General features: G+C 45.9%; 1 protein-coding gene across 25 annotated transcripts in view; it reads left to right on the plus strand.

Moving 5' to 3' along the window:
- Positions 1-14963, plus strand: part of LOC140491556 (RNA-binding protein Musashi homolog 2) — a 573466-nt gene that overhangs the window by 260241 nt on the left and 298262 nt on the right. For all 25 annotated transcript variants that reach the window (XM_072589910.1, XM_072589909.1, XM_072589920.1 and 22 more), the window contains exon 7: positions 9324-9372. In XM_072589910.1, the coding sequence (XP_072446011.1) occupies positions 9324-9372 (49 nt within the window). The remainder of the gene's footprint in view (positions 1-9323; positions 9373-14963) is intronic.

Genomic DNA, 14963 nt, shown 5'->3' on the forward strand with positions numbered 1-14963 from the left:
GTTCCTGACTTGGTACAACTGGTGGTCTGAACGTTTACAGAATCTAACCAGGTGTGGGTTTTTTTTCCCCAAGTGGAAAAGGTACGTGGATTAGAAAGGTTTAGAGGGATATGGGCCAAACGAAGGCAAATGGGACTAGTTCAGTTCCAGACACTCATTCAGTTTGGGGCGACATGGTGGCTCAGTGGTTAGCACGGCTGCCTGTCGGCGCCAGGGACTCGGGTTTGATTCCAGCCTCGGGCGACTGTCTGTGTGGAGTTTGCACATTCTCCCAGTGTCTGCATGGGTTTCCTCCGGGTGCTCCGGTTTCCTCCTACAGTCCAAAGATGTGCAGGTTAGGTGGATTGACCATGGGAAATTGTCCCATAGTGTGCAGAGATGTGTAGGTTAGGTGCATTAGTCAGGGGTAAGTATAGGGTAGGCTAATAGGTCTGGGTGGATTACTCTTTGAAAGGTCGGTGTGGACCTGTTGGGCTGAAGGGCCTGTTTCCACACTACAGGGATTCTATGATTTGATGAAATCTGGTCAGCATGGATGAGTTGGACCGAAGGGTCTTCTTCTGTATGACTCACATGAATAAAACCCACTTTTGAGTACTGAACAAGGGAGTGGTGACACCTTTGGTGTCTTGGGAAAGTAGGAGTCATGGAATCCTGGTGTCTCATCCTGTGAAGAGGTAGTGGTAGCTGCCCTTATTTACTGTGGTGATCAGTGCTGGGGATGCACCTGGAAGGAGATCCCATGATCTTGTGGAGTAAGGCAATAACTTTCAAACAGTCCTTTCTAGTTTCTCCTCCACCAGGATATAGGGGGAGAAGCTACGTACGCATGAGCCCCCTTCCCTTCTCAACACGTGATCCGTTCCGAGGCTCAGCCGTGCAGTTTCGGGAACCCTCTGGGCTCCTGAGAAGACTTATCCTACCGAAGTAATCCACCCTGAACCATTCCCCTAACCTATATTTACCCCTGACTAATGCACCTAACCTACACATCCCTGAACACTTTGGGCAATTTAGGAAGGCCCATTCACTTAACCTGCATTTCCTTTGGGCACGGCAGGGTCACTCCAGTTCAGTGTTTGACATTAAAATAAAAGTAAAATACTCCTGGATGCTGGAAATCTGAAGCAAACACAGAGAATTCTGGTTGAGCACAGCAGGTCTGGTAGCATCTGTGGAGAGAGAAACAGAGTTAGTGTTTTGAGTCCAATATGTGGCCCTTGCTGAAGAAGAACCACACTAGACTCACAATCATAACTGTTTCTTAGAGAATACACAGTACTCCACTGATGTACTTCTGACAAAACAATTAGAATATTTACCTCTTTGTCATTTCAGGACTTCACCCTATCATGTCAGCTTTGCAAATTTGTACCAACCCTGGCATTAATTTTGTGTATCCAGTGTCTGATCTCCTCTCGAGCACTCTTGACAGCACAGTTTAAAAAAAATTATCTTTTTAAATGTTTGTGTTCATTGAGGCGGTAGATGTAAAGATGTAGAATGGAATTAATTTTCTATCACAGTTTACATTTTGTGCTCCCAGGTTCAAGTGCAGGCACAGACCATGTGTTGATAAAAATAGTCTCTCTCTCTCTCTCTCTCTCCCCTCTCTCTCTCTCTCTCTCTCTCTCTCTCCCCTCTGTCTCTCTATCTCTCTCCCTCTCTACTTTTCTCTCTCTCCCTCTCTTCCTTTCTCTCTCTCCCTCTCTTCCTTTCTCTCTCTCCCTCTCTTCTTTTCTCTCTCTCCCTGTCTTCCTTTTTTTCTCTCTCTCTTCCGCTCTCTCTCTCTCTTCCTCTCAATCTCGTGGTGCCAGGTCAAAGTGGATTCTTTCTGTGAGGTCACGGATCACTAAGTAGCACTCTCACTGCCGTGCTGTAATGTTATCGGTTCAAGCCTTGCTCCAGAGTCTGGACTGAGGGAGGTGTTGTCTTGGCAGGTGGAAAGCAAATCCCTTGGTACTTATAAAAGAGCTTAGACACATTCTGATACACCTCTCTGAGGCAAATGGGGCTTGAATCCAGACCTTCTAGTCCAGAGATGTGGGCACTAACACTGTGTGTCAAGATTCCAGTGACACATTTTAAAGACACCTGAGGAAGGGCTCCCTGTGTCAGTATTTAATAGGTTCTGTTAAGGGATGATAAATACCTAGCCATTGAAGGTAACAAAATAAATAAAGTATTGATTTATTAATTATACATTGATGTGAGGATTGTGGTGTTACAGTGGTAATGTCTCTACCTCTGGATCAGAAGATCCAAGTTCAAGTCCTGTCTGGTTTGGAAGAGTATAAGAACATCTATGAATAGGTTGATTCGGAAATATGTAATTTAAGGTACACTTGAAACTATTCATAGCTGGTGGACACTGCAGGTATATGAGCTTGGAGGTCCTCTGTTGTAGTACACTGGATAATATTCACCTCCTAAACCAGTGTCAATGACAACATGTTATCTGCTGGTGGTAACCGAGACTGAATGTTTGCAATCTGCTGGCTGATCATCTGCGTTATCAAAGCCAGGATTCTGATCATCATGTGGTTGTTTGTCAGTTCTTCTTGTGCCCAGGTCAAACTACTTGACATTAAGCAAACCACAATTTATTCAACACTACAGTTAAAATACAACAAAACAAAGAGGAGTTTTGAATAACTTAACTCTTTTGGAAAACTTCACAGAATGATAGATTATTTTCCTACTAAACATTAAGTGTTCCACTATAATAACATCCCATGAATGCATACTTGGCAAAAAGGCAAATTCAAAAAATAGATTGTTGCATATACAGTTCTCCAATCCAGGAGGAAAGAACATCAAAAGACAACTCGGAGAGAGAGAGTGTAGCAGCAGAGAGGGATTCACTGCCTTCCAACCCCTGCTGAGACCTCAGCAACAACTGCTGAAAGCGAACTAGAAGTCCTGGATCTGTGAGAGCTTAACCATACCCGCTCAGGCTGCTTCTATTGTTCCAGCTTTAGAAAAACCCAAGGCTTCGCAAATTGTTTATCTTCTCATAGACTGTTCAGCATCTGTCTCTCTAAAATTAACCAGGACAAAACTCACCTCTTAAAATCACAACTCTGCACTTTTCTTCATTTCAATAATTGTTTTACTCGGTGTGAAGCACTTTGGGATTGCCTTTGGTTGTGAGAGGTGCTCTATCAATGCGTTTCCTTTTCCTCCTGCCTTTCATCATAAATCTGGGAGGGGAACCCTGGCTGCGTGTCCATGATATTTCTGCTTCTCCTCTGAGCTCTCTTTTCTATTCTGGAGGTCGTCTTCCTCCTTCAGTCCTAAAGCAGTTTGAACCTGGGTATGCTCTCCTTTCAGACTTGACGTTGTTTAAAGTTTAGTAATTGTACTGGAATTCTGGCGCAATCTCATTCTAATTCACAGCTTCAGGTGCACTCTCAGGTGGTTTAAGAAGACAATTGTCATTGGAGAGGAACATTACCTACAGGTCAAATTGTACATGAATGAGACTGGAAGAGGACAGGACAGTTAAAATGGGGTATCATATTGTATGGGGTCTTACATGCAAATCTTTTACAAAACTCCCAGCAGTGTAGTGTGACATCTCCAGTGTTAGTTGTGTGTTTTTTTTAAACTCACTGGTGAGACATGGCTGATATTTATTGCTCTCCAGAGCTGCTCTTGAGTAGATAGCATCTCGCAGAAGATGAGCAGTTTCCTTGAAGTGACATGCTCAGGGTCCCTCACCCTTCTGTGGGATGTGGGATGACACCTAAAGGTTTTAGTCAGGCTTTGTGTCCTTATAGTGTCCCCTCCTCTGTGCCAGGAGGCTCAAATTCAACTCCCACCTCTCTAGATGTGTGTGAAAATAAAGAAAAGTCTGTAAGGCTCTCGGTCTCCATCTTACTGAGTCCTCTTCAGCATTGCATACTGAGGGAAGTATGGTACAGTACAATAGAATGGCTTCGTTTGACCCCAGGCACACAAGTGCCCGTGATTGTAAATGGACCTTTGTCGGTACCTAATGATGTAATAAAAGTTCAGTGAATTCTTCAATCCTATGAGTCCCACATCTCAGATGTAATGGGAGCTAACATAAATAGCACAGCACATTAGAATGATCATGTTCATAGAATCCCTGCAGTGCACATAGAGGCCATGCAGCCCGTCAAGTCACCACCAACCCTTTGAAGAGCATCACATCCAGACCCATTCCCTGTAACCCCGCATCTGCTGTGGCTAACCCACCTAGCCTGCATATCCATGGACACTACAGGCAGTTTAGCTTGGACAGTCCACCTAACCTGCACATCTTTGGACTGTGGGAGGAAACCCCAGCACCTGCAGGAAACCCTCGCAGACACGAGGACAACATGCAGATTCCAATAGTTGAATATATTCAGCCATCACATCAAAGGAGAATCATTTCTCAGGACTTTGGGAGAGAAAGTTGTGAGCAGGACCTAAAGTCAGTGAGCGATTGATGATGCAGTTCCACTTGACATTGAGTTGGTGCTGCATTTGCTCAGAGGTTTCTCCACTCAACAGTACCTTTGTAGGGGAGGGGTGATTGTTAGCACCATCTGGGGCTCAACACTGTAAAACCATGCCAAGACAAAATAAGGCCTTCATTATTTGTTCATTGGATGTGAGCATCCCTGGCAAGGCCAGCACTAACTGTCCATCTCTAAACACTTTTGAGCACTCGGAGTGGAGCCCAACCCTGGCTGGCTGAGTAACGCCAACAGCGTGGGTTCGATTCCTGTACTGGCTGAGCTCATCATGAAGATTCTGCCTTCTCAGTCTCTCCCCTTGCCTGAGGCTTGGTGGCTCTCAGATTAAACCAACCCCTGGGTCATCTTAGTCTCTAATGAGCACTCCGGGCTATGTCAACTACTGGGAGGCTTGCTGAGCCATTAAAAGTTAATCACATTGGTGTGGGGCCTGGAGTCACATTGAGGCCAGACTGGGTAAGGACAGCAGATTTCCTCTTGTGAGCAGCAGCTTCTTTTCCAATACTCTGGAGGTTAAATGACGGTTAGTCGTGAGAATTCTGTTCTATTCTCGTTTTATTAATGAACTGCAGTGAGATTCCTGCAGCCACCATGGGGGAGCTGCATGTTGGTTACCAGCCCAGTAGCATTGCCTATGTTGTTGTTGCTGATTTATGCTATAGTGTGTGTGCAGTGGACCTGCACCATTTCAGCGTCAAATAGAGACCTCTGTAACCGTGAGGAAGAGGAGACATTCAGTTTGAAACCAGTGACAGCTAATTTAATGAAAGATTCCTTTATCAGTTGACTTTGTTTCTGACTGCAGTTCCCAAGATATGGCCTTTCAGTCTTCTGTCTGTCTGTATCTCCCTCAGCTTGCCACTTGTCATCAGGTCCCCCCATCTCTCCAGAGATCTGTTTCTTGCTTGATCCTGCCTGTTTGATTGTGCGTATATCCCTCTGGCTGATTTCTATTCCCGTGCGCAGCCAATGTCATTGGTGTTCGGAGCTGGGTGTCTGAGCAGTTTTCCAACTAACAAACTTCAATCGGCCATCTCCCCCTTACTTCTCCATCCCATTCCCCTCACATTCTCAGCCCTTTGATTCTTATTTATAGGATTTTTTTTTCATTCCGCAAGGGATTTTCCGAAGTGGCTGCACATTTCTGGCTGGGTGATCTGTAACAGAGGGTGGTGGGAATCTGGAGTGTTCTGTCTGGGAGGGGATAGTCGAGGTGGGTAACCTCACAACCTGTAAGGAGTACATGGATGAACACTCAAAATGTCGTAACATTGAAGGCTGTGGGCCAAGTGCTGGCAAGTGGGGCTGGTGTAGGTTTAGTGTAGTTTTCTCAGTGTAGACTTGACGGGCCGAGGGGTTATCTGTGCCATATGATTCCATTCTGTAAAATGCTGGCCCCGCACACTCCAGGCAGCTGAACCGACCCAGGCTAACAGGAACTGACTGTGAAAGGGGGATGGGAGGTCTACGTTTGATTAGATTAGATTAGATTACTTACAGTGTGGAAACAGGCCCTTCGGCCCAACAAGTCCACACCGACGCGCACCCACCCAGACCCATACCCCTACATTTACCCCTCCATCTAACACTACGGGCAATTTAGCGTGGCCAATTCACCTAACCTGCACATTTTTGGACTGTGGGAGGAAACCGGAGCACCCGGAGGAAACCCACGCAGACACGGGGAGAATGTGCAAACTCCACACAGTCAGTCGCCTGAGGCGGGAATTGAACCCGGGTCTCTGGCGCTGTGAGGCAGCAGTGCTAACCACTGTGCCACCATGTCACCAGTTATAAATCAGAACTTTATAGTGTCAAGCAGGAGAGAGTGAGATTCTCATCCCAGTACTGTGGGTCAACCTACAGCACGTGGACTGCAGTGGTTCAAGAAGGCACCACCTTCCCTAGGGCAACTAGGGATGGGCGATAAATGCTGGCCCCGCCAGTGACACTGAATAAATGGAATAAGTCGCTGTGTATCAGATTGGCATAAGTATTGGAAAGAGGGGGATGGGGTGTTTGGTAGGGATGTGCTGGGGACCAGCACCTGACCTCTAGACGGAGACTTTGGGATGTTTCTGATGTGAAGTTTGTCAAAGTAGACCTGCATTTCTTGTTGATCAAGTTTCACATTAGCCAGGGGCTTGGGGGGAGCAGGGGGAGGTGGTGAAGGTTCGTGTTGATGCTGGCGAAGCTGCCTCCTGTTTGATAATGTCAGGCTCAGTAAGGATAGAGTTGGCTGGAGAATAGTCCGCTTAATCCACCCTGGTTATTGACAGCTCAGGAACCTGGGACAGGATTCGGAAGATGACGGTAGACAGTGGGATGCAGACAGCAGCTGACACGCTTGGACTGCAGGTGTGCGCCTGGGATTAAGCATTTGGCAATCCATTATTGCCTCGGTCAGTCAGCAGTGAGATACAGCATTTCAAGATAAAATAGGATTCAGGTTGCAAACCATTGAAGTGAATAGAAATTGAGTTGTTATTTTGCAGTGAGGCTCACAGAAAGAATTGGATTTTTTTTGTATTGAAAGGTATTCTGTGTTAGTTTAAATAAGAGAACCTGCGACTGAACTGTAGGTGGAATTTGACATATGATATGTGCACTTGCCTTTTTCGTCAAGTGTCCTCATTTGGGCTGGAGTCCGTGAGCACCTGCTACCCTCTTGCTGTAAGTGACCATTCCTTGAGGATGTGTCTATACCGTGAGGGTGCATATACCATCTTAGAACATAGAGCTTTACAGTGCAGTACTGGCCTTTCGGCCCTCGATGTTGCGCCGAACTGTGGAACCAATCTGAAGCCCATCTAAACTACACTATTGCATTCTCATCCATATGTTTGTCCAGTGGCCATTTAAATGGTCTGAAGGGTGAGTCCACTACTGTTGCAGGCAGTGCGCTCCATGCCCCCACTACTCTCTGAGTAAAGAACCTCCCTCTGATATCTGTCCTATATCTATCACCCCTCAGTTTAAAGCTATGTTCCCTCGTGCTATCCACCTCCCAGTAGGGAACAATGTGGAACAGTTGGTTAGATGGATTGACTTGCCCTAACCTGAAACAGTGAGGCTAGGTAAAGCTCCTTTGCCCTCCCCATTCCTTTACACGCACTCCTATGCAAATCCCAAATTAAACCCACCAACTCAAGCCGGGAAGCCTGGCTTCCTCCCAGGCTTGACGTTGTGAAGTCTCCATCATCCCAGAGGACCATAGGGCTGCTCTCTCATCAGAGAGAAACACAACCGGTGGGGAGGTTAAGCTGAGGGACACCTCGCCTCAGGTAAGGGGTGAGTTTGTGAAGGTGGGACCTCAACTGGAACCCTCACTGTTGGGGTCACTCTGCATCGCAAACCAGCTGTCCAGCCAACTGAGCTAACCGACCGTGCAGCTACATCGGCCAGATACATTCCATCCAGTTTTCATGCGTTTGACTGGGAAGGCTGCAGAACAGGACAATGGCTGATCAGTGGATGCACAGCCTTTTCACTGGGAATACCGTCTATGCTTCTTAGTTATCACCAGTTTGGATTCCATCTTGAGTAGCTTGGGTTAATCCATTTGACTAGACACACACGCGCATGCAGAGCACAAACTAGACCCCATCAATATAAGGTAGTCACTGAGAATCGAAGAGAGGATACAAAAGGAACCTCCTTCAGCAAAGAATGGTGAGAATGTGGAACTTGCTGTCACTAGATTCATGGATAATTGAGAAGGGAGCTTTGTGTTTACTGAAGCTGTTACATGAAGAGGGATGGAGGCTACTCAAGAGGAACACAAGTGCTGGCATGGATTGGTTGGACAGGGTGAGCTGTTTCTATGCTGTAGAACCTCTGTAGTTCTGTACAACCACACAAAGATTGTGCATTTCCCGTGCCGAGACAATTGCTATCGGTTAGCCATACAGAACCTTCATTCTTCCCCTTCCTCCTGCTGTGCTTTGACAGTGGTGTCATCTGGCTCACCTATGCCTGATATAAAAGGAGGTTTGAGCTGTCCGTCATGCAGGAACGGGACAGATGCGTATTCTCTTGAGTCACTCAGGAAAAATAGTTGCCCTCCCACCCAAAACCCCGACTGATTAAGTTGAGCAGAACTTATAGGGAACGTTGCGTGTGCGCCGATAGCTGTCGGTTATACTCACTGACATTACAGGGTCAGAGAGGGCTGGCTTCTCCATACAATGGAGGGAGAGCTCTACTGCTCCACAACACACTGAGCGATTTATGGAGCTGTGTCACTCACTGTAAGTCCTGGGTAAAATCTGCCTCTGTTGGCAAGTCATTGGCTATTTTCCAAGGTAGTGGGGAGCTAGAGGAATAAGAAACATAATTGTTATAGAGATACCAAGCAGACAGTGCCCTGTCAAGGCTGTAAAACATTCCCCCTTATTTAAAGCTCTAATGTTCACCTTGACGAAATTTTGTTCAAGTAAAGAATCCATCATTGAAGATTGTGCAGTTAGCTTGGTGACCGAATTGAAAAGCACTAGGAATATTCACCACAGATGCTGCTAGACCTGCTGAGCTTTTCCAGCAATTTCTGGTTTTGTTTCTGATTTACAGCATCTGCAGCTCTTCCAGCTTTTATTTGGAATAATTGTTGTTTTATTTTAGTGGTTGAATTGGGTTGGGGTTGTTATTGGTGCTGCAGTCCGGGTGTGAAGCAACAAACAATCCTGTAGCCATCAACACAAGACTGTTACGCGATTCTGTGATGGTTTACAAAGTTGCCCATGAACTAGCCACATATTTGTTTGAGTATTGAATCTTCTGACATTGTACATTATTGCACATGGATCTAACCTGAGGTGCCTTTGTGTCTTGCAGGTAGAAGATGCCATGCTAATGTTTGATAAGACAACTAACAGACATCGAGGTAGGTGAAAGCTTCCAGAACTAAGCCTGAGATTGGTTATAGGTGAACCCAGAGCCCATCTTGTGTTACAGCAGGGTGACATGTGGTCATTCGCTGCAGTCTGACTGGGTGTGAGTCTTTAATATTGAGCATCTTGCCTTCAATTATCCCCTTTAAAATAATGTCAGCATGCTACATACTGTAGGCCTGAAACTCAATATGTGAAGCCAGCTTTGTTGCAGAGGTTTTTAGAGACAGGTCAGCAGAGTTACAGAGTTCTGGGTGTGGGCAGCTCTCTCAATGAACTTTGCTAACTCCGATGCCAACTAGACAGCTGCAGAGTGGCACAAGTTCTAGTCCAGAGTCCATCATGAATAAAGCAGCTTGTAGTACTGAACAGAAAATTAAATCTGTGATTAGCACAAAAAGTTTCTTCAGAGTTCCTCTGTACCTACAAGGATGGCATGATATGACTAAGGCAACATACTGTGAATGTTGGAAATCTGAAACAAACATGGAGAACGTTGGAGAAACTCAGCAGGTCTGGCAGTGGCCGTGGAGAGAAAAACACAGTTAATATTTTGAGTCCAGTATGACTTTTTCAGTACCTTTCAGACATTTGGATAAGTACATGAATGGGAAAGATTTAGAGGGTTATGAGCCAAATGCATGAAAGTGAGACTAATTTCAATCTTTAGTAATGGAGAGGCCCACGCTGATGTTCTGGGGATATGGATTAAAATCCCACCGTGGAAAGCTGGTAAAATTAAAATATAACTAATAGCTTTGGAATTGAAAACTGGTGTTAGAAGTGACGACCATGAAACTATTATTGACTATTGGAAAATCCCATCTGATGTGCCATCAGGAAGGAAATCGGCCATTCTTCCTTGGTCTGCACTCAGAAATGGTGTAGCAGTCCACTTGGTTCAAGGGCAATTAGACATTGGGACCAAACGACGACCTTGCCAGCAACATCTACATCCTAAATTTTAAAAAAGTTGTGTTTGAAATTGCTACCCATCTCAGAGCACAGGACCCCCTGGCCCCAGATCAGGGATCTGCTGCCTTCAGTACCCAGGATCTCCTGCCACCAAACTTTGGGATCTCCTTCATTTGATACCCTGGATCTGTTGCCCTCAAAGCCCTGGATCTGCTTCCTTCAGAGTCCAGGATCTACTGCCTGAGCCTCTGGGATCTACTAAAAATCTTATGGTCTTATCGAAGATGGTTATCTGAAATGTGCTGATTTTAAAAATTTATTCTTTCATGAGACAGGAGGCACTTTGGCTCAGTGGTTAGCACTGCTGCCTCACAGCGCCAGGGTCCTGGGTTCGATTCTAACCTGAGATGACTGTTTGTGTGGAGTTTGCACATCCTCCCTGTGTTCACGTGGGTTTCCTTCCACAGTCCAAAGGTTTAGGTGGATTGGATCCTGAGATCTGCTATCCCCCCCACCCACTTGGATATGCTACTTGGGATATGCTACTTTTAGAACGCAGGATCTGCTGCCTGAGCCTTTGGGATTTACTATGCTCGGAGCATGGGATCTGCATTGTGTATACTCTGGGGCATTGTTGACAAAGGAGCCTGCCTTTTGAGGGGCTGCCTTGGTTAGTTCGACATGCCTCATCTGGAGCACTCTGTAAGAGTTCTGTGTTGCAAAGACGAGGCAGCAGACAATGCACAAAGTGGAGTTACAGAGATGATAGTGGAAATACCTGGTCTGGCCTAAATGTGACTCCAGACCTACAGCAATGTGGTTGACACTTAACTGCCCTCTGGGGTGGGTAATAAATGCCTAGCCAGCAACACCCACATCCCGCTAATGAATTTTTTAAAAACTGTAGCTACAGAGAGGGCTTGAAACGATATGTTGGAGGACAGGTGGATTTGGTGGTGATTCACGTGAGGGTGGATTTGCGATGTTAATGAGAGAGGATAAAGCAATAGAAAGGGTTGGGAAGGATGTATTAGTAGCCAGAGGATGGCAGGAAGGGACAGAGCATACAACCACGCCAGTGCATCAGCAAGGCAGATCAGAGCATGGGAAAAAATGGTTAAACTAAGAGTGGGGGAGGGAGGCTGAGGCGAAGGGAGAGGGACAAGGAATACGCTGATGTTTAGGTAAAGAAGAAGGATAACAGGCTTCTGTGGAGCATAGTCACTGGCGTGGATCTGTGATGTTGAATGATCTCTTCCTGTGGTTCTGCAAATGATTTTATTCAAGATCCACAGCAACTCTTGGATCACCAATTGGTTCCACCCCACCGAATCCCATTTGCCACGACTCAAACCATGATACAGAGGAACCTTGTTTATCTAAAGGACTCGTGCGGGGAGTATTTCGTTTGGCTAACCGAACGCTGGATAACGTAGTTCACCCTATCGTCGGGACGTTGCGATTTTGCTGGATAATCTGAGATTTGGATAATCAAATGCCAGATAATTGAGGTTCCTGTGTAAATTGTTTGCTTTTTTGCTACTCAAGTAATAAAACTGTTTGTTAACTTGTCAACAACCATCTATGTAAATTATTGATTCATTGCCAACAACAAAAGCATGGGTATTTTAACATTATAAACGTTAATACTGCCTATTGAACAGCAGAGCAGGCCTGAGGAGTCGAATGGCCTGCTCATATTCCTATTTCTTATGGCCTTATAGAAGTTGGTTATCTGAAACTTTCTAATTTTTAAAATGTAATCTTTCACAAGACAGGCAGCATGTTGGCTCAGTGGTTAGCACTGTTGCCTCACAGCACCAGGAACCTGGGTTCGATTCTAACCTGGGATGACGGTCTGCGTGGAGTTTGCACATCCTCCCTTCGTCCGTGTGGATTTCCTTCCATAGTCCAAAGGTTAGGTAGATTGGCCATGCACAATTGCCCACAGTGTCTAGGGATGTGCAGGCTGGGTGGGTTAGCGATTGGAAAGGCAGTGTGATTGGGTGGGATGCTCTTTGTTTTTTCCATCTCTTCGTGCCATATTTGGATGAGGTTGACGAATTAGCTGAACGTTGACAAAAACTGCCAAAGGGTAGTGACCCAAGCCTGGCCTCAGACCCCCCTTCACCAACCTCCCTTTCCTCAGAATCTCATTATGACATCTCAAGGCCTCTGTTTTGTAAATCAGGGAATTGCATTAAAACATGACACAGTTGGAGATGTCAAGATTAGATCACTTACAGATTTGATTACTTACAGTGTGGAAACAGGCCCTTCGGCCCAACAAGTCCACACTGACCCGCCGAAGCGCAACCCATCCAGTCTCATTCCCCTACATTTTACCCCTTCACCTAACACTACGGGCAATTTAGCATGGCCAATTCACCTAACCTGCAAATTTTTGGACTGTGGGAGGAAACCGGAGCACCCAGAGGAAACCCACGCAGACACGGGGAGAATGTGCAAACTCCACACAGAGAGTCGCCTGAGGTGGGAATTGAACCCGGATCTCTGGTGCTGTGAGGCTTTGACAAAGGGTCAGTTAGACTCGAAACGTCAGCTCTTTTCTCTCCTTACAGATGCTGCCAGACCTACTGAGATTTTCCAGCATTTTCTCTTTTGGTTTCAGATTCCAGCATCCGCAGTAATTTGCTTTTATTTTGGCTAGATTAGCACATTGTGTAGCTATCCATGAGCAGTTTTGGACCCTGTATCTAAGGAAGGATGTGCTGGCCTTGGAGATGGGGTGGGGGGAGGTGGGTGTCCAGAAGAAGTTCACAAGAATGATCCTGGGGTTGAAGGCCTTGTTGCATGAGGAGTGGTTGAGGACTGTGGGTCTGTACTCGGAGTTTAGAAGGAGGGTAATCTGATTGAAAGCTACAGAATACTCGGATAGAGAGGGTGTGGAGAAATTGTTTCTACTTCTGGAGACACTAGGACCCTCAGAGTGAAGTGATGACCCTTTAGAACTGAGATGAAGAGGACTTTCTTCAACTTTCAGAGGGTGGTGTCTCTATGGAACTCAATGTTGCAAAAGGCTGTGGAGGCCAAGTCATTGAGTGTATTTAAGACAGAGGGAGGTAGGTTCTGTATTAGTAAGGGGATCAAAGGTTATGGGGAGAAGACAGGAGGATGGGGTTGAGGCATGTCAGCCACGATCAAATGGTGGTGCAGACCTGATGGGCTGAATGGCCTAATTCTGCTGTTATTTCTTATGGTCTTAAGGTCTCCTTCCTGCAGTGTTTGTCCCAACGAACTGAATAATCTCAAGTTACAACTGTGCAACAGATGATAACAGTGGCAGCATCAAAACGTCCCCCTCCCCCTCCTCCACACTCTTGAAAGGCTTGACTTGACCACCCCCAACACTTTGTGGATGCAACATTGGGAGCCTTTCACAGGAGCATTTGGTACCAAGAATGATGCCTCATATGATGCTTCATATTGACACCACCAATCGACACCATCCAAACTTGGCTAGCACAGTTTAGTAGATAAATTCTGTCCCTTTATTTTTGGTCGCTGCTTAATGGAACAACATTATCATACCGTTCTGACAGAGGAAGAGCTACTTAAAATGTGGGAATCAAGTGGCAGTGATTTGGCGTTAATATCTGTTTAGTCAGAAGAGCTAGCTAAAGTGGTGCAACTGGGAATAACCTAGGCCAAGTTTGGCACTTGAAAATGCCCGCAGAGCTTAGTCATACTATCAAGTGGTGGTTTTTGTGGGCACTGTATGATGCATTTCTCTTAAGTTTACATTAATTAGGCTAAAAGGGAATAAGCAATTGCCCAGGTTAAAAAAAAGTGTTTGAGCCCATTTCCTGATATTCAAAGATGAGAAGCAGAGAGTTTGCACTGTCAGATTGGTTGCTTATCTGGATTGAATCTGATATAAGGAGTTGGTACAGATGGTGAAATTGCGTGTTAAAATCTGTTCTGGAATAATCACAGAATTGTTACAGCACAGGACCAGGCCATTCAGCCCATCCTGTCGGCACTGGCTTTCTGAATGACCAGTTTACTGTGTGCCCTCTCCCTGTCAACTTGCACATTCTTCCTTTCCAGAAAACGCTCCAAGGTCAGGCAGCTTCCGAGGAGCAGGAGAATCGATGTTTTCAGGATGAAGGGCTTGTGCCCAAAACATTGATTCTCCTGCTCTGCGGATGCTGCCTGACCTTTTCCAGCGCCACACCCTCGACTCTGGTCTCCAGCATCCGCAGTCCTCACTTTCTCCTGGAAAACACTCCCAAGTGCTATTTGAGAGCTTTGATTGAATCCCCCTCTGTCACGTCCTCAGGCAGGTCATTCCAGATATTAACTGTGCAAAGACGATTTCCTTCATGAAACCCTTGCTTCTTTTGTCATTACTTTAAGCCTGTTCCCTCCCACTCTCAGTCCATTCATGAGTCAGAAAGGTTCCTGTTATTGAATCTCCTCTCAGCTTTCTCTTTTCCGAGGAAGACAGTCCAACCTTCCACAACCTCAGGATAAATCGAAGTGTTTTACAGTCAGTGAAGGGCCTGTTTTTAAAATGTAATTACTGGAGTGATTTAGGAAGCGCTGCAGCCAATTTGCATGCGGCAGGCTCCCACACAAGGTGATTATGGCCAGATGATCAGATTTCTGAGAAGTTGATTGAGAAGCCAGGAGAACACCCCTGGAG

Source organism: Chiloscyllium punctatum, chromosome 19 (assembly GCF_047496795.1).
Source record: "Chiloscyllium punctatum isolate Juve2018m chromosome 19, sChiPun1.3, whole genome shotgun sequence".
In the NCBI taxonomy this organism is placed as follows: domain Eukaryota; kingdom Metazoa; phylum Chordata; class Chondrichthyes; order Orectolobiformes; family Hemiscylliidae; genus Chiloscyllium; species Chiloscyllium punctatum.